Source organism: Girardinichthys multiradiatus, chromosome 8, assembly GCF_021462225.1.
Source record: "Girardinichthys multiradiatus isolate DD_20200921_A chromosome 8, DD_fGirMul_XY1, whole genome shotgun sequence".
Lineage (NCBI taxonomy): Eukaryota > Metazoa > Chordata > Actinopteri > Cyprinodontiformes > Goodeidae > Girardinichthys > Girardinichthys multiradiatus.
Window position 1 is genome coordinate 36,892,921 of NC_061801.1, and position 19,664 is coordinate 36,912,584.

Consider the following 19,664-nt stretch of genomic DNA (forward strand, 5'->3'; position numbering starts at 1 on the left):
TTTTTATCAACACTCAAAAACATTTATTTTGCTTTTTTTTTTGCCATTTTTTGATTGACTTGCTGTTGTGTTTCAGGTCATGTTCAGCTGTATAAATAACCCAAATGTACTTGAGCTTAAATTCACAAACTCTTTTCTAGGCATTCTCCTTTAGGATCTTCTGCTGGAGAGCAAAATTCATGCTTCATTAAAGCAAAGTGTTCAGGTCCTGCAAAACCAAATCAGTCCCTTTAGCTGTAAGCCATAATAGAAATAAGTAGAAACAAACATATTTAATTCAACCCCTTTTAGTGTAATGTATCTAAATAATCTAGTTTTTTCTAAATTAATTACTGACATAGATTAACTTTACCATAATATTCCAACTGACTGAGAGGCACCTGTATGCTATGCTTTTAGCACGTTAGGCATCACTTGGTGCTAAAATACTATTTAAATGTGTTTAAAATTGGGTTATATTCAGTAACTTTTGTCATTATATTTTTTTAATACATGCTGAGTAACATAAATCGGACTGTGCTTCATTAGTTCGTTGTTTTAGGGCAAAAATTGGGAAATATTAGCATCCGTCATCAACCGTCTCTTAGCGATCGAGGTGACGTCACTGGTTGCCATGGCGGGAGGGTGGGCTCGCGGCGGCGGCAGCAGGTGAGAGCGAAGCGGCTCAGAGCGGAGGAGTAGCGGATCGGAGCCATGGGGAAGCTACAGGAATTTGACATTACTTTTGCCAACAATAAGGTGGTTTACGGTCCGGGGGAGTCCATTATCGGAAGTGTGAAAATACGAACTGCACACTCACTGCATCACAAAGGTAAGGGTTCGGTTTGTATCAACAACAGGAGAGAGGAACACGGTTTTTAGTCTGCCTGTGACAGCGGGTCCTCTCCCTCCTGCGCCTGGCTGGGGCTGGAGGTAGCGGAAATAAACTTTTCCCACTGTGATTAGGAATTCAGCAGCAGGGTCTCCGCCGTTTATTTAATGTCCCGTTTTGTTGTCGGGGGGGTTGGTGCGGTGGGCATAACGCATCGTCGCGGTGCGGCTTGTCTCCTGGGAGTGGACGGAGCGTTTCCCCCCCTGTGAGACACGACTATCCGCCGCAGGCTACATGATTGTTCTGGGTTAGTTCTCCTGCCACCCTGAGCCACATCCTGCTTGTTCTAACATGCTCCTTCTCTCCTGTGTGTTGGTTAAACTCTCAGAAGAAACGAAAAGCAGGACAAACAACAGGTGTTAGACGTGTCCACATGTTTACTAGTCTTATAGCCTGAAAACGCTCTCAATGCCTGCGTGAAAATCTTACAGTCTTGAGTATGATGCAGGAAAAAAGTGAGTTTAGGGTAGAACAATAAGTCTATTGTATGTAAGTGATCCGTGTGGGATTCTCCTTTAACAATAAGGGTTACTATCTTTACACCCCTTCAGAGCCAGTCTGTGGTATTTCAGTTCATTGGAACAAAAATATTAATGTAAAGTGCATTAAATTATTCCTGCTACCTGCTTTCTTTTAGTCACTTCATAAAGAAAATGTGATTGTTGACGTTTTTATGCTTGATTAAGGCAATGGATAGAATCATATCAAAAAGAGCACAAATCATCCATCTTTAAGTCGTTTCCTAAATAAATTTAAAAAGGAGTTCCACAGGTAACCATTTTAGGTCTCATCCGTTTTTGCTTGTAAATTAACCATCTTTCAGATGCTGATGTATTAAGATGGTTGCAGCTTTTTAAAAGATGAAATCACTGGGTTAGGGTTAGGTCACTATAATTTCTTTTAGAAATTATATAAACAATCCCTCAATAAAGTAAAACCTTTTTTCTAAATCTGAGTAACGCATTTTACACATAATATCTTCATCTCAAAACTTAGAAAATATGAGATTTGGTAAATAATTTTCCTGGTTTAGATCATATCAAATGGGGTGCAAACAGTTCATTGTAATTTATAACAGTATCAAGTCTTTTCCTTTAAGAAAATTAAAAAAGGAGTTCCACTGGGAACCCTGGTAGGTCCCACCCCATTTCCTGATTTCTACACTACCTTGTACCACTTGGGTGAAGTGTGTTTTGATCACAAAATTATCTCATTGTTGAGTTTCAGACTGGCTGGGGGCTGGATTAGGCGTACCAAGCTTAAACTCGGCTGATTGAGGTCAAGTGCTAATTTTTTTTCATTTTATCTCTACCTGTTTTTGTATTAATTGGACCTTCTGGTTACTATTAAAGTGTTTCGATGAGCAATTTCGTAGTTTTAAATTTTTCTTTGGAGTTAGGCTGCTTATATGTGGATTTAGTTTGTTAGAAGGGCATGATGGAAAATGAGTGAAAAAGCTACCAAAGTTCAAAGAAAACATTGAAATTACCTTCTGAAGACCTAAAGTACTGATTAATGAGAAGTCTTAAAAAGATTAGATGAAAACTAATTTTTCTTTGCGAGTAAAATATACAGAAACGAGGTATGACTTGAGGTTTTATAATAATTACATTTTTATATATTCTGATCAATTTAGAAAGCAGACAGGCTCCGTTGTCATGTCTGACGGTTAGGTTCAGATGCTATTATGTATAAGCCTAACCTGAAGCAGGAAAAGAAGAGGTCAGAGCTGATTTGAACGCCGCTGCACATGAGTCCGCCTTAACTGACACCAGCTCTCCTTGTTCCTGAAATAAAGGCCACTGTGGCAGATGTTCACTGTTGGAAGAGAAGGATAAGAGCAGAGCTTCATGTAACAGCTCAGTGAAAGCAGAAGAGGAAGAGCATTCATGGAGATTTGGATAACATTGTCAAGTGCAACTGCAAGCCCATGTCTGTTTTATTCTGTATTCAGTTTAATTTCTCTGCAAATGTTTTTACGATCTGATTTCAGATCACATTGTGCAATTAACTTTCTGATCTTTGAAAAAATCACATGAAATTGCAGGTTTTGTAATGCAAGTTGACACTCAGAAAATCAAGCCTAAATAATGTGAAAAGGTCAGCTTTGCTCTTTGAAAGACGAGGTATTGGCATCGTTTGTGGCAAAAAAATTTATTACATTTTTGTGATCTTGTGATGCATTAAAAGTATGTCTAGTACAGTACTTTACATATCTCTCAAACCTCCAATGACTGGCAGTATTGCTCCCTCCATTTATTGCCACCTTTTAGTAAAGATGTTTACCAGTGCAACAGTTCTTTGTACTCCCTACTTATCCCATAAAATAAATGTAACTGAAGGATTTTTAAAATTTATTCTTTACTATTTTAGGTCGATCATAATATGAAGGAACTTTGAATAGGTACTCCATGACGGCCTGTTTCCCTGGAGTATGAATCTGATGTGACACATAGGCCCACTTCGCTTAGCTACTGTTCAAAATGAGAAAGACTCACTAAGCACGGTGGAGGATCTGTGATGCCATGGGCGTTTTCTTTCTTTACTTTCATCACAATGTCCCAACCACATTTGGCCAGTGTAGCATCTCAACCACTAAAAATATACACCTAGTGTTGGTAATCAAGGGCAAGGAAAGTCTATCCAACAGGCTGTTGTGCTCCAGCCATGGGATGAAACATGGACCTGAGCAAAATACGACAGACAGGTGGGAACTCTGGATCAATGGCTGCAACACATTAACTTTAACTGGAAGTATGTGCTTGGGTCAGACGAGACAAAGACTGAACCTTTAAGTAACAAACACTCCAGATGGGTTTGGCAAAAAAAGAAAGAATATGCAGAAAACACTTTAAGCTGACCGTTGAGTACAGTGAAGGATCTGTAATGCTGTGGGCCTGTTTCTCTGCTAAAGCTCCTGGTAGCCTTGTGAGAACGCATACACTTTTAAGCTCTTTGAAATACCAGGATATTTTTAACTGAAGGTTTGATGTAAAACAATAGTGAGATTTTGCAACTGGAATTAAAAAAACTCACGTCCGTGATAAGAGCTCCACAACCTATCAATGTGTGAAATATTGCAAGGAAATTATACTGCAAGCACCGCACATACAAATGCTGAATGCTAATACTGTATTAAATTGTTTTGCACATTTTTTTCCCAGGGTATATATAAGTGAGGCAAGTGCTGAAGCACAGGAAATGGGTGGTTTGGTATTACTGTCAAATGTTTCTCATATAGCTTCTCTTCATATTACTATGGGTCAGCCTACTTACTGTTTTAATTTCAGCTTAGTCCTTTTTTCAAAGTCATCCAGAGACTTCTGAGCCAAAGTGCTCCATCTAGAGATACAGCTGGGCTTTCAGCCATGTCCATTAATGTTCGTTAGATGCCACGGCTGCATTACGTCCGTCCACTGACGTCACCTGGCGGCTAGTGGCTCCATCAGTGAGAATTAGGCTGGAAGAAAGTGTGCATATCTGCTTTCCATAAGGATACAGTTGATGCCAGATAATTACATACTGTATAAAAAGACACAACACTTTTTCCATATTAAATCAAACTTGTCTAGAAGCCTAAATGATGAACACGAACAATTTTTTGAGACATTTTTTTTTTCTTTAAATTCAGACGTTTACATACGTGGTTTTTTGCTGAGTTGTCTTTTAAACTGTATTACCTGGGTCAAAACACCACCACATGATGCTGCCACTACAGTACTTTGCTGTTGGGATGGTGTTCTCAGGCTTTAAAGCTTTCCCTTTCCACTAAATTTAACAACGGTCATTGTCTTAGTCCCCTACTGAATTTGCAGACTCTAATCAGTTTTTGTATGTCGCTTTTGGAGTAATGGCTTCTTTCTCTCTGAGTGGCCTTCCAGGACTAATTTCCCTGTGAGTTATGACACGCCCCTACCAGCTTCAACCAGCATCTTCACAAGGTCTTTTCTTTGGTTCTGGGGTTGAGACACACATGTTACATTAAACTCGTTGGGACACATAAGCTGTCTGATTCTCACTCCAACAGGTGAACTTGGCACTTTCAGGCATCTGTAATTTGTACCCAAAGGTTAACCAGACATGTGGAGCTTCACGATTCTCTTCCGGACATTTTGACTGCTTTTCCATTTTTTGATGAAATCGCAGGAAGCAGGATGTTTGAGGTGTTGCCTTAAAATACCTCCGTAGGTGTGCCTTTTGTGAATTATCAGGTGCTTACATAGCCATGACATCATCATCTGGGCTTGAAGCCAAGGTAATTTTATTGTCTGTAAACTTCTGAATTTGAAGAAAAGTTCAAATTCAGTTTTTAGAGAAGAAATCTCTAAAAAGTTTTATTTTTTCTAGTGATCGGCAAACAGAAATAAAAACAGGTTATTATGAGCGAATAAAGGAGAAATATGAAAAGATTTTATGCACTTCAGCGTTCTGACATGTTACCGCTGCCTTGTGGTGACAGCATTGCATTATGACCAGATGCTAATAGATGCATATCAAATACTTACTGGAGATGCATTGTGAAACTGTTCATTTTGTTGTGGAGGACTTTGGTTGGCCTTGTTGCTGTTTTAATGTCTTTCTAAATTATGCGGTATGGTAAATTGGCTTGTGACCAAAACCAGGCAATATATTTAATTAGCTTAGTTCCTTCGGGCTGCAAGAGAGAGTTAGACTATCAGAAGATAACAGGAAGGTTCTCTGTTTTATCCTTTTGAACTTCCATACGGGATTTCTGTTTTCTACGAGGAATACTCGTGGACTGATGCTTTAGTAATGATAACCAAGCTAACTGCCTATATAAGGTTGCTTGAGCCAGTTTTAGATGGCTCAAGTTTTTAAAACCCTGTTTAATAATGACTGGTCTCTTGAACACGGTGTGCTTGGCTTCTGCTCCTAATTTAAATCATTAATCACAGCTGATGGCATGAAGGGTAGAAAAGCTTTACGACAGCGGAAACCTGCCGCAAAACTCTCATCCATGCATCTCTAATTAGTAAAGAACGTAGTCTGAACTGTTCAAACTTTGAAAAATCTCTGATAATCTCCATAATCCAACCTCGGATATTGTCTGGGAGATCATCAGCAGTCCAGATTGTATAATCAATATAACATTTCTATTTTAGGTGTTTTCTGTTTGTCTGCACTCTGAATCATTCCCTACACAGACTGCACACATATTTGTTTAAACTACAGTGTAACTTACCAAGTTGGCTGATGAAATAAATACAGGTAGATATTAAAAAGAAAACGCAGGCTTTTTAAACGCTGGATGTTTCCGATGGCCCACTCTCAGCCTCTCCATTATTGATGATGGAGACCATTAGAAAGCCTTTTCATTGATTGGCTCCTTCACAGAAACCTCAGAGTAGAGCCTTGAATCTTTGAATGAAAGATGGTGAATAAGCTGCATTATTTGCATATAGTTCTAGACATGTGCTGTGACCTACATCTGTTTAAACAAATGTTTTAATTCAGTTCTGGGTGGACAGAAAAGCTGTTTAAATTCCACACTACTCTAAATGCAGCACCCCACCTTACTAGTTGATAAAAACAGAACATTTCATGTTAAACACGAGGAAGTGAGTCAAGGCCATGAGGCTGCAGCATGTTCTCTGTGTCATGGAAAGATATACAGGTCCTTCTCAAAATATTAGCATATTGTGATAAAGTTCATTATTTTCCATAATGTAATGATGAAAATTTAACATTGATATATTTTAGATTCATTGCACACTAACTGAAATATTTCAGGTCTTTTATTGTCTTAATACGGATGATTTTGGCATACAGCTCATGAAAACCCAAAATTCCTATCTCACAAAATTAGCATATTTCATCCGACCAATAAAAGAAAAGTGTTTTTAATACAAAAAACGTCAACCTTCAAATAATCTTGTACAGTTATGCACTCAATACTTGGTCGGGAATCCTTTTGCAGAAATGACTGCTTCAATGCGGCGTGGCATGGAGGCAGCCTGTGGCACTGCTGAGGTCTTATGGAGGCCCAGGATGCTTCGATAGCGGCCTTTAGCTCATCCAGAGTGTTGGGTCTTGAGTCTCTCAACGTTCTCTTCACAATATCCCACAGATTCTCTATGGGGTTCAGGTCAGGAGAGTTGGCAGGCCAATTGAGCACAGTGATACCATGGTCAGTAAACCATTTACCAGTGGTTTTGGCACTGTGAGCAGGTGCCAGGTCGTGCTGAAAAATGAAATCTTCATCTCCATAAAGCTTTTCAGCAGATAGAAGCATGAAGTGCTCCAAAATCTCCTGATAGCTAGCTGCATTGACCCTGCCCTTGATAAAACACAGTGGACCAACACCAGCAGCTGACACGGCACCCCGGACCATCACTGACTGTGGGTACTTGACACTGGACTTCTGGCATTTTGGCATTTCCTTCTCCCCAGTCTTCCTCCAGACTCTGGCACCTTGATTTCCGAATGACATGCAGAATTTGCTTTCATCCGAAAAAAGTACTTTGGACCACTGAGCAACAGTCCAGTGCTGCTTCTCTGTAGCTCAGGTCAGGGGAATGCGGCACCTGTAGCCCATTTCCTGCACACGCCTGTGCACGGTGGCTCTGGATGTTTCTACTCCAGACTCAGTCCACTGCTTCCGCAGGTCCCCCAAGGTCTGGAATCGGCCCTTCTCCACAATCTTCCTCAGGGTCCGGTCACCTCTTCTCGTTGTGCAGCGTTTTCTGCCACACTTTTTCCTTCCCACAGACTTCCCACTGAGGTGCCTTGATACAGCACTCTGGGAACAGCCTATTCGTTCAGAAATTTCTTTCTGTGTCTTACCCTCTTGCTTGAGGGTGTCAATAGTGGCCTTCTGGACAGCAGTCAGGTCGGCAGTCTTACCCATGATTGGGGTTTTGAGTGATGAACCAGGCTGGGAGTTTTAAAGGCCTCAGGAATCTTTTGCAGGTGTTTAGAGTTAACTCGTTGATTCAGATGATTAGGTTCATAGCTCGTCTAGAGACCCTTTTAATGATATGCTAATTTTGTGAGATAGGAATTTTGGGTTTTCATGAGCTGTATGCCAAAATAATCCGTATTAAGACAATAAAAGACCTGAAATATTTCAGTTAGTGTGCCATGAATCTAAAATATATGAATGTTACATTTTCATCATGACATTATGGAAAATAATGAACATCACAATATGCTAATATTTTGAGAAGGACCTGTAGTTCCGTTGATCAGGAGGGTTCAAACATTTATCCGACGCCCACACAGAACTGGACATTTTAATAGGAAAACAAAGTATTGTAAATATTGACGAACCCATCAGTAAGTAACATTTTCTGTATAATTGAAGCTTTTATTGCTCATAGGGATGGACGATATGGACTTAAAATTTTGTCACAATATTTTGTGATAAACTGTATTTATTGGGATAACGAGGAAAAAAACGTATTTAAAACCCTTTTTTGACAATAGATTGTATGGCTGAGACTGCCCGTCACTGGAGTGAAAACCCCACAAACACAAATACTGTTCTAATAAAAACAAACGACAAAAGACTTTTGTGTTGTCACGAAAAATCTAAATTCTTGTGACAAAAAAAATATTTCACAGTAACGATAAACGGTACAATAATTACCCATCTCTGTCCGACTTGGCTGTGATTACATGGTCTGTGCATTTGTTGTAGCAGGTAGTATAACTTCTGTCCTTACTTCACCTCATGAGACTTTGTCCTGTAATGTAGAGTCCTTATTAGACGTGGTTCTGTCCTATGGCCAATGCTGATATATCGTAGTTATTTTCCCACACACAGCTTGTCTCAGTGCTTTTTCCTTGTGGGTCCCAGTTTGTTGAGGCTTCATTGCTTTTCTTTGCCTTTCTTTGCTTTAAATCAGTCATAGCTGTCTTTGTCGAGGCGACTCAGTAGGAAAAGTAGTCGTCTTGCGATCAGAAGGTTGTGGGTTCAATTCCAGCTTCCTCCTGCCATATGTCGATGTGCCCCTGGGCAAGGCAGTTAACTTCAAGTTGCCTACTGATCTGCGTATCGGTCTATGAATGTGTGAGCGTTAGTGAGTGCGATTGGGTGAATGTGGCTCTAGTGTAAAGCGCTAGCAGTGGTCGGCATGACTGGAAAGGCGCTATATAAGTTCAGTCCATTTACCATTTAATGCTTACCAGGTCCTGAAAAAAGTGCAGAGTCTCCCTCTGTCTTTGGACTGCTGACGTTTCAGGTCTGACCCGTTTTCCTTCGAGCTTCTCGTAATACGATCTCCTCTGAAAAGCTTTTGTTTTAAGATTTCTCAGAATTGTTCAATTTCTCCATTTTGCTTCTGTCTCTCCAAGTCCCGCCTCTTGACCTGTCAATCAGCTACACTTGATGACGTCGCCCCCATGTGTGTGGTGGTGGTACTGTATTTAAATGAGGCTCCCCTATCTCGAGTACTGAAGAGGAGCTACTGCACATGTCCAACTCACAACCAGAGTCTATAGGCACCCCCAAAGCAGAAATATTTCACCAATCAGACATCCATGAATGAAATGAAAGTTCACAGATTTGCATATCTAAAAAAAAAAATATATATATATATATATATATATATAAACACATGGGTGCGGCGCGGCGGTGGCGCAGGGGTAAAACACACGGGTTCGAGCCCTGGCCCATTGACCTTCGCTGCATGTCTTCCCCTCTTGCTTCACCCCATTTCCTGTCAGTCACCCTACAAAATAAAGGCAACTAGTGGCACAAAGTTGAAACAGAAATAAATACTCGTACTCGTCGTCTTCCGCTTATCCGGGACCGGGTCGCGGGGGCAGCAGACTCAGTAGAGACACCCAGACGTCCCTCTCTCCAGACACCTCCTCCAGCTCCTCCGGGGGGAGTCCAAGGCGTTCCCAGGCCAGCCGAGAGACATAGTCCCTCCAGCGTGTCCTGGGCCGTCCCCTGGGCCTCCTCCCGGTGGGACGTGCCTGAAACACCTCCCGAGGAAGGCGTCCAGAAGACATCCGGTATAGATGCCCGAGCCACCTCAACTGGCTCCTCTCGATGTGGAGGAGCAGCGGCTCTACTCCGAGCTCCTCACCCTATCTCTAAGGGAGAGCCCGGCCACCCTGTGGAGGAAGCTCATTTCGGCCGCTTGTATCCGGGATCTCGTTCTTTCGTTCATGACCCAAAGTTCATTTTCTCACAAAAATAAATAAATAAATAAATAAAAATACATACAAACGATTTTGCAATATTTTTATTTTAGTTTTTCATATTTTTTGAATTTTTTTTCTTTCAATGTAATGTGGTGATTGGAGGAGCAAACGGTGACTATACCAAAAATAAAAGACACATCACACATTTTATCTACTTCCACTTCTCCACAGAATGAAACACGTTAACATCTGGCATCAGAACGCGTTTTGTTCACCTCATTACTTCGGTTGAATCTTGTGACAGACTGCTGTGTAACGCCAGGGAAATCAAAACTAGCTAAACCAGCTACAATGTTTTGATAGAGTTGAGCTTCTTTGTTGATGGTGACAAATATTTCTGTAATCTTTAACCCTCGAAGCAACTCTAATGTTTTAGGGAAGAGTTGGAAATGGGAGGGAGAGCCAAGCATTGGTGTGTGAGAGAGCAGAGCAAGTAACAGCAGATAGAGAAGGAAAGAGGCCCAAAACCGGCAAAAACACACAAAATGTCCAAACAGTATTTGACTATGGCTGAATTACTTGATCGGATATTTGCCTATTCTGATTCAGATGGTAATAATTACGTAATTACCCTCTGGTGATTTGCTTGTTCGATCCAGGATGTGTCCTCAATTGTCCACATAGCAGCATTTGCCAGGAATGGATTCAGTAGGCGTCATCTTTTATGAAAAGTTGCATATACAGCACACACTACATGCGAATTAAACATCCGTGTTTTTCTTTTAAAACTTTATTGGCTTTTTCTTCTGCTGTTTTTGGGTGTTAGTACGCTCCCAATGCTTCTCATTTTTTTATCTGGCCTGCTTCAGCCTCACTGAAACCAGCGTCTGCTGAGGCACATGACGGCATGACCGAAAACACAGCTGGACAGGGAGGAGGAACAGCAGGATCTGAAAACAGAGCAGGGTTTGCACAGACATGTCTGCTTTCTGTTCTAACAGGGGAACACAGTGGACAGTATGGGCAAGAGAAGCTGAAACTGCAGAGTTTTCATGCTACAGCATGCAGATAATCAAATTATTGTTTGTTCTTCTCTGCCAATTCAGGGATGTTTTTAGTGATTGTTTTTAAATAAATGCTGTGCAATTAAATTTCATGCGGTGTTGTGCCGTTAAAATTTAGGTATGATGTTGAATTGTAAATAAAACCAACTTTAATTGTTCTCTGGTACACAAACAGCTCAGCACCTGCAAAGAATAGGTGTGTTTGGATGCTATTGACATGCAAGCCAGAGATGGGTCTTGCCTCATTTTCACCAACACGGTTCAGAGTCCATTCCGGTTCTTGAACATCATTTCAAACCGGTGTCGTGTGTTTCCATTGAAAAAAAAGGTTCCAGGGCGCAAACTATGGTTCAACTCGCAGAATACCGATTTTTCTGCGCGAACTGTGACATCACCTGTGGGAGAATCAAAGCTAAAGACGAAGGCGTATTATCATTTTCCGTAATAACTGCAGTGTTTCTTTTAGTGAAAAAACAGCTTATGAGAACTATGTCTGGAACAGACACAGAGGGCGTTATCAGTGGAGTGACGGTGTTATCAGGCAGTTGCAGGGGCCTCCAACAGTCAGTCAAAACAGTGGGTGGATGTCAGCAGAAGCAGAGCATTCCTGCTAGATACGTTCAGCACTATTACCAGAACTGATGGAGTATGATGGGGTCTATGTTTATTTTCAGTCTGATTTCAGGATTTATAAATATGGATGTGATCGCAGGATACACTCAAATAGTGCTTAGTGATCTTGTGATGCTGTCACTTTAAAAAATGTGATCATTCTCTAGCTTTTATTGTCTTTCATTCATTCATGTCTGTGCACTGTAACTATAAATAGATCTGGCTGGATTCCTTAATATATGATTTTATTCCTGCTGCCACATTTATCTACACCCAGTTGTTCGTACGCTGGGATTGGCTCGTTCACACGGTGGAACCTGTCCTGCCGTCTATACCAGAGTTTGATAAATGAGCACCATTATCAGGCTGAAAATTTTAAGTGATTAATCAGCCAGTAAATGCTTCTTATCTTGCTGGAAAACGTTATGGTTGGAAAAACCTGTCTGTGTCATTCTTCTGACACCTGGATTGGTGCACAGAGAATCGCAATGACCTTCGCGTTGATAATTGTTCCGATCATAAATGATGTCACTGTACTTAGTTAGTGCTCTGCAGATTTCTTTTGTCCTAGCGTCCTATGCCCTGATAAAATCCAAAGGATTGCCAGGTGCAGGATGATAATAATCCGTTGCCGTTCCTGTCAGTATTGTGAGTAATTTGGATCTAAAAGTACAACTAATAACATAAATTCATCACACGTACTGTAGTTAAATATTTTATACATTTACTTCTGATGATTTCGATAAGCATGGCTTACATCTAATGAAAACCCAAAAATCATTTTCTCAGAAAAGTTCAACATTAAGACCAATGAAAACAGTTTATTGGATGGAGAAAGTTATGCTGTGGCCTAAACAAGCCTGGAGAACAACTGTCCAACCTCCACTGCCAGGTTTCCACAGTCGCTTGCACCCTCCACAAAAGGTCATTGCTAAGAGGTTGGCTGTTCAGAGTGCTGTATCCAGAGGATATTAATGGAACGTTGAGTGGAAGGAAAAACTCACATGGGGTGGATTATGGCTGGAGTCAGTGATTCAAGAACAACATATGGACGTGTCCAGGACATGGGCTACAGCTGTCAGCGCAGCCATCTACCAGAACGTTTTTGAGGACGTCATGCTTCCCTCTGCTGACAAGCTTTATCTGTTTAAAGCAGGACTTGACAGCTGTCCACGCTGCCAAAGTACCTATACCTGCTTTGATGACCATCATGTTACTGTGCTTGATAGGCCAGCGAACTGGCCTGACCTTGACCTCATAGGAAATCTCTTGAGTATTGACAGGCCTCAGGCCTTTTATTTGATTATTGGATCATCTAATTACACATCTGAGGTTGAAATTCTGTTTCTGCTGCTGTTGGATAAAATTAGCTTTCCTGAAATGACAGAAAACCGTCATTTTCTCTGATTTGAGGACTTTAAATCAAGCATCTCTATTTCTGTGGTGCTCCAGTTGTGGTTGGGAGAATTATTGACAGAACCACATCACTGACCAGATATTTTAGGCCTGCCTGTTGCTCAAAATCATTTGAAGTTTAAGCACTTTATGGTTGTTTTAGTGATTATGCAGTGGAATGACATTGTGTTTCTTTTGGTGAGTTGATGCTAAAGATGGAGCAACACAGCGCTTAAAAACATGGCAGCAGCTGACACTTTAAACAAAACGAACACAACTAGTCCTTCTTTTTTCCATTATCGCTCTCCTTCTGAAGGTTTTATGCTGAGGTTTTACAGACTGTCCAACCTTGTGATTAAATATCTGTCTTTTGTTTCCGTTTGAGACTAGCCCTTTAAAAAGGATCAAGTTCACAATCTGGACCCAAACAGACAGGTTTGGATCCCTGTGACTGAGGTGTCTTTTGTCCTGACTGAGGAAGGTGGGATATGATTACACATTGGGAATAACGGTGGCTCAGAACGACTCCATTCATTGTGGGTGGGGAGCATCAATCCACATGTGCTTCATTAGTTGGAGCCTGTTGAAGAAACGCTCTTGGTTGGAAGTCCTGGCACCTGCGGCTTCTCCCTACAGATTTAGCCATTTTAATTACGTCTGTCCTCTGACCTCCACAGACGAGACACTGTCTGACACCACAGCTGTTTCTTTAGCTCTGATGTCAGAGGATTTTTCCGTCACTCCCCTGTTATAAGCGGAGCCCCACCCTTGATGACCCCTGCTCTTCCTTCCTCTACTAAAAAAACACTTTCCCACTTCCTGTGCTGCAACAGCAACAACGACTGACTCTTTGCACCACGAGTGTAGCTCCTCAGTGAAAGAGGAAGAAGGGTTCATCAGTTCACAAAGGTAGAAAGACTAAAAATACAAAACTTGTCTGTTGGAAGATGAGATAATTCATGGCCTGCTGGTATGCTGTCATCAGTAAAATGTTCCCTCGTGTGTTCATGAGGCCAGGAGCTATTGTTACAGCTTAGTTGTTGCAGTTTAGTTGCTGCTTTGTTGCTGTAGTGCTCCACAAAATGAGATCAAGCCCAACAATAACAATGCCTGCGATGAGGGAGCAGCCTCTGCTGAAATGAAGACCCTGCTGACACAGATATAATCAGCATTAAGCTGTAACCTGACTGAGAGCCAGCGTTTTCACATCTTAATTCCTCCTGTTTGCTGCTGGGTCAGTGAGAGGTTTACATGTTCTATTAATTTTGGGTTGGGACAAAAATATATAGATAAAACCCAGTGTCAACAAACAGCCCCACTAATATTTGTCCCTTAGCAAATTGATTTTGTAGCTATCCACAAGCTTTTGGCATCATTTTGACTGGATATTTAATCATCGTTTTTAATTTCAACCATAGTCCATTAATTAGTTGAGGTTGTGACAATTCCAGAAGCTTCAGATTAAGCAATTTTCTACCAGTCTTCTGCTGTCCAGCCTTGCACATCCTGCAGAATTTCAGCCTGTCCTTGATGGTTTCTCAAGATTTTGTTCAAAAATCTTCACCTCACCTGCATGCAGGTACACTCATATCCTTTTGCTGGCAATTATGTACAAGCTCTGCACCGGTGGCAGCTTGATGTTGAAGTTTTAACGGCCCAGAAAAAAAAAACAATGTTGGCTGCAGGCTTTTCTTCGGAAGTAAGTATTGCTAACTAGAGATGCACGATAGCTGTTTTGTTAAACCGACATCAATAATCGATAACTTTCTCCTTCCAAAGGCTGATAACCGATAATAATCGATAACCGATAACATAGCTGGAGATGAGACCAGTGCGCAGAATTGGAAAATCATGAAATCCATACTCTAATGAAAAACTATTAGCAAGCCAACATTTGTTAAAATACATCGAGCAAAACCACATTTCAAATGAACATCTATTTAAGTAGGGTGTGTTCATTCTTGATATAAAAAACATAAAGGCCTCTAGAACTGATTAAATACAAAGTAAAAAGGGCATTCCACCATTTAGATTCCAACTACATTTATTTCATTATATTATTAATATATAATTTTAAACAATTATTTATACTGATAAAGTGCATTCCTCACAAATATAGAAACTAAAATAATGACAGCTGTGGACCATATCTTATCATGCTTACAGGGCTGACATCACAGCTCCATATACGGATGATGAAGCTTATGTCATTTACGTTGCTGTCAGTCAACATGCGGATGCATTTGGCGATCACATCATACTTAGCTGGAAGACACACATCAGAAAAGTAGCGGCGGCTCGTCAAAGTAAACCGCGGCTCCAGGTGGCTAATGAGCCTCTTGGGAGTTATTCTTCCGACCTTTTTACCTTTCTGTTTCTATAATTTATGTGCAACATACTGGGGTAGTTGGTGAAATACTATTAACAATTATTAAAATTATGACCCAGATGTTTCCTGGTGTGAGGGAGTATTCTAATGATTTTTTTAAATTTTTATTTTCCCAGTTAGAAAGTTGTTTTCTCCAGTTATGCTGACGGCACTGAACGCCATGTAGGTGTGACATAGGAGTGAGAGCATGATAAAAAAAACGACAGAAGACTCTGATTTTAAGCACATCTCTCCCTCTTGTATGTCAATTACACTGATGGAAGAATTTTGGCTGAGCTCTTTTTAGCTTCACCTGCGCTCATGATTTTACTGCTTTGAGATGAAGTTAGCTGACCATTTTGTGGAAATATACATGCAAATGTGGGTTTAGTTATACAGTAAATGCTTAAAGATAACTAATAAGTTTGGTTGTGGCTGCAGACTTCATCATATATCAACTCTCAGTTGCTTGATTTGCTGCTATCAGTCATTGGAAGAGGAGGTTTTAATTTAATTATCACGTAAAAGCAGAAATAATTTACATGGAAACAAAACCAGGCCAGTCAAAATCTGTCCTGTAATAGTTTCAGGAAATACATTGATATTTTGTTCAGCTGATTTCTCCTTTCTTTTAACAGTATGTGTTAATGTGAAGTCAATACTCTTTTGGACTATTATAAAAAGTGCTATTACTTGACATCAAAACCAACCTTTTCCCCAAAGAATCATAATTTAAAAATAATCCAGTTTTTGTTTCTATGACTTTTTTGTCTTCTGATTTTGCTGTGAAGCAGAACTTTGTGGATACAGGTTGCCACGACTGGTGATGTGGGAACGGATATGCAGGGTGCAGATTAAACGTCTCCTGGTTTCATGATGTAAATTCTGCAGGGATAAGCCTCTTTACATGCAAACACATTGAAAGATTGATGCGTCCTACATGCAGCAGATTCATCCAGACACAAACATTCATAGACTGATCAGTTGGTTTCACCGTTTGCTGCGTTTCTGCATAAATCTTATTCTTGCTACCCTGAAGCAGCTTTCAATGGAACATTTTGGGTTTGTCTCTGGTAACCAAGGGTGAGTCTGAGTGAACAAGCAAGGCTCTGTTTGCCTGTTGAGGATTCCTTTACAGTTGGAGGTTATAGATCATAGGATCAGATGACTCTGTTTGACATCTCTCACGGAGAGGCATTAGATGCTGGAAAAGTGAGAGGGACTAATCGGTTGAAGGGCTTTAAGATTTAATGAAGGTAGTAAGAGTGGTTTTGGATTACTGGCCTGCAGAAAAATGTCACCTTTGAGACTTGTTAGAGAAAGTTTGAATACTTTGACGTGGAATGGAATAGAATATATGTGGCCTATCAGGCAGTATGTGGATCCACCATCATTACACCCAGGGCTGTCCAAAGTACAACCCAGGGGCCATTTTGGGCCCCTGGACTTATTTTATGTGGCCCCCAACTCAAATTCAAGAATGATTCAAAGTTGGCCTGTTGGCTGGTGGTGGATGCAGGGACATTGGAGACATTTTATTTTTAATTAGGGAAATATTAGCGACCAATTAAAGTTGGTAAATGCAACAAGTATGACCCAAATTCTGTTCTTATTTCTGGGAATTGTCTAAACCTTTAAGTTCTGGATCTACAATTATTTCCACATCCTTTTCCTACAGAAAATCAGACTGCTTTATTTTTTAAAAGGGGACATATGATGCTTTTAAATCCTTCCTTTTCACCCTTAAATCATCCAGATGTGGTCTATATAAAGTGGAACCTCAACGCTTTGGTCTGAACTCCTTGTTCTTGCAGTTCCACTGGCTTCTCTTTTACCTTTTCTGAGGACCTTCTGAGAGCAACTCGTTTTGGTGCTGTCTCTTTAAATGCTGTTGAGGCTCATCACACCCTGACCCCTTCCAGGCTATGGAGCGCTCCACTTTAACCCGTTCGGGCATCTTTGTAGTTTGATAACAATTATCTATTGGCACAGAAACAGCAAAACAATGCAAAACCGTTTATTTAATAATAATATTGACAACACGCATTATGGTTCTGTCCTCAAGGAGCTAAAAGCAGCACCCAGCAGAATATAGAGTTGGGAAACCGTTTTAATGAGCAGCCGTTGACATGTTAAAGCCTAGAAAATTTAGCATACCAGCATTCCCTTCACTCCGATATTATACGCATTGATAGTGAGATGTTTAGTGGTTTCGTGCAGGTTCGGCCCGTTTCAAGTGACCCTCCAGCATCTCAGTTAGTTCGACATCTGGCCTTTGACTCGGCCCAGGACTTTCCATTTCTTAATTCTCCGTCAGCCCTTGGTGGGTTTACTGGTCTGTTTTGGGTCATTGAGCTGGTTGGGTTCTGCTGCAGCAGAAGACCACCAAACCATGACACTTCCACCTCCGTGCTTTACAGTCAGTTATGATCTGGGGAGCTGATGCAGGTCCTTTCTGTTTTCTAGCAGGAATTCTTGGAGCACTTCATGCTTCCCTCTGCTGACGGGCTTTATGAAGATGTTGATTTCATTGTCCAGGAGGACTTGGCACCTTTCCACACTGCAGGCCATTTCCTACTGTGGTGAATTTAGCAGACTGAGGGCTATTAAATCTCTGGGTAATGTGCAGGTCTGATAGTTCTTCCTGCGACGGTAGACTTTACTAGCTTTGTGCATCACTGCCCAAGCTCACTGTTTACATTGTGATATTATCTCTCTGTTAATGTTTTCTGCAGAATGCTGAATAAAACCATCATGTTCTGCAGCCTTGTTCTGAAAAGCCTTTCAATGTTAAATGTGAAACATGTTCAGCGTTTTCTCTCTGTTTTGACCTCCTGACTCACACTGTGAGGAAAGCATTGACTGTGAAAGGTCATTTTATTCCTGTTTGGTCTGAGAAGCTGAGGTCTCCTTTGTTTCTGATTAAACCCAATCCTCAAACAAACCTACTGAGGTTTCCTTTGTGCTGTCGCTCAGTTTAATGAGCATAAATAAAAAAGTACCACCATTTCCCAAGAAAGATGGCTAATCTTTGTCAAGTACAGTCCTGAAGCATCAGACTGTTAACTCGCGTTTTAACCTGCTATCTGGAAAATCTGGGTCATTTGTGGCTGAAGTAATATTTCCGTGGAAGTGTTTTTTTTTATGCCACAATTCTTTGTTACATGAAGTTCTGCAGTAATGCCGACCACAGTACTATGCAAGTAGCACGCAATTCTTCATGAATTGCCGAAAACGAAGAGTTTGGATTAGTATCGGTGACTTCTGGTCAAACCAGCAGGAGGAACTGACTCTGTATAAATAGAAAAGCCTCCATAGAGCTTTTAATGAGCATTAAGAGGTTTATAAATTGGCCAGTGACCGTGCCGATATCAGATTGGAGATTAGTGAGCGCCTGAGAGCTCATTGATATGATAAAACCCTTCAGTGTCTGCCAACACAGTCCTAATTTGTGCAGCTGAATGTGTAGTAGCACTCTGATCATTGCCTCCCACAGACGCTCTGGTTGAACTGTGGAGGAGACCTGGATGGATTCCAGTGTTGCAGTAAACCCAGGCAGCTGCTGAGTCAGAACCTGCTGTGCTGCTGGCTTCCCTCTCGCTTTCCTTCAGCCTGCCGGTGCTTGTCTGAGGTGTAGAGAGCCGGCTGATGGTCTGCCGCTATTATAAGGTTTCTTATTTCACATTCTAAAATGTTTGGAGCTGAAATAGAGGCACCAGGAAGTTGTCATTAAGCTCTTTGTTGTGAGTTTTAAAGACGCGTCTGCAGTCGATTTGATTCTGTGAAGATGCTGCTGTGTCTACAGCCTGATGAAAAGTATTTTTCAGGTCTGGGTGGGTACTTCCAGGCTTTTTTCCCCATTCCTTCATCTAAATGTTGTGTACACCCATTTGTTTGTCAATCCATCCATCATCCATGCTTCCCTCACTTTATCCCTCCCTCCACCCATCTGACATACCACCCATTTGTTTATCGCACCATCCATCCATCTATCCGCTGATCCATCCATCCATCCTGTATTTATACTCTGATCTCTAGAAATATATCTTCAGCATTTCTGAATACAATTTGAGTTGAAGAATCTTCGAAAATATTAAGAACTTTGGAAAGTTGAGTCTGTGACATGAATCATATGAATTAAAGAAATCTTCCTAGTTTTCTGATGTTTTCCAACATTTCCAATAAAAAAAAACTACAGTCATTTGCTGCTTTGTAAAAAAACAGTAAGCTAGTCATGAAA

The 19,664-nt window shown here is 40.9% G+C and overlaps 1 protein-coding gene across 3 annotated transcripts in view; it reads left to right on the forward strand.

Annotated features, from left to right (window-relative positions):
* Window positions 1–610: 610 nt before the first annotated feature.
* arrdc1b (arrestin domain containing 1b) overlaps window positions 611–19,664 on the forward strand; it is a 42,129-nt gene continuing 23,075 nt past the window's right edge. For all 3 annotated transcript variants that reach the window (XR_007039372.1, XR_007039371.1, XM_047373264.1), the window contains exon 1: window positions 611–811. Coding sequence is in view for 1 of the 3 variants with exons in the window: in XM_047373264.1 (XP_047229220.1) it covers window positions 694–811 (118 nt within the window). In the remaining 2 variants the exon portion in view is untranslated. The remainder of the gene's footprint in view (window positions 812–19,664) is intronic.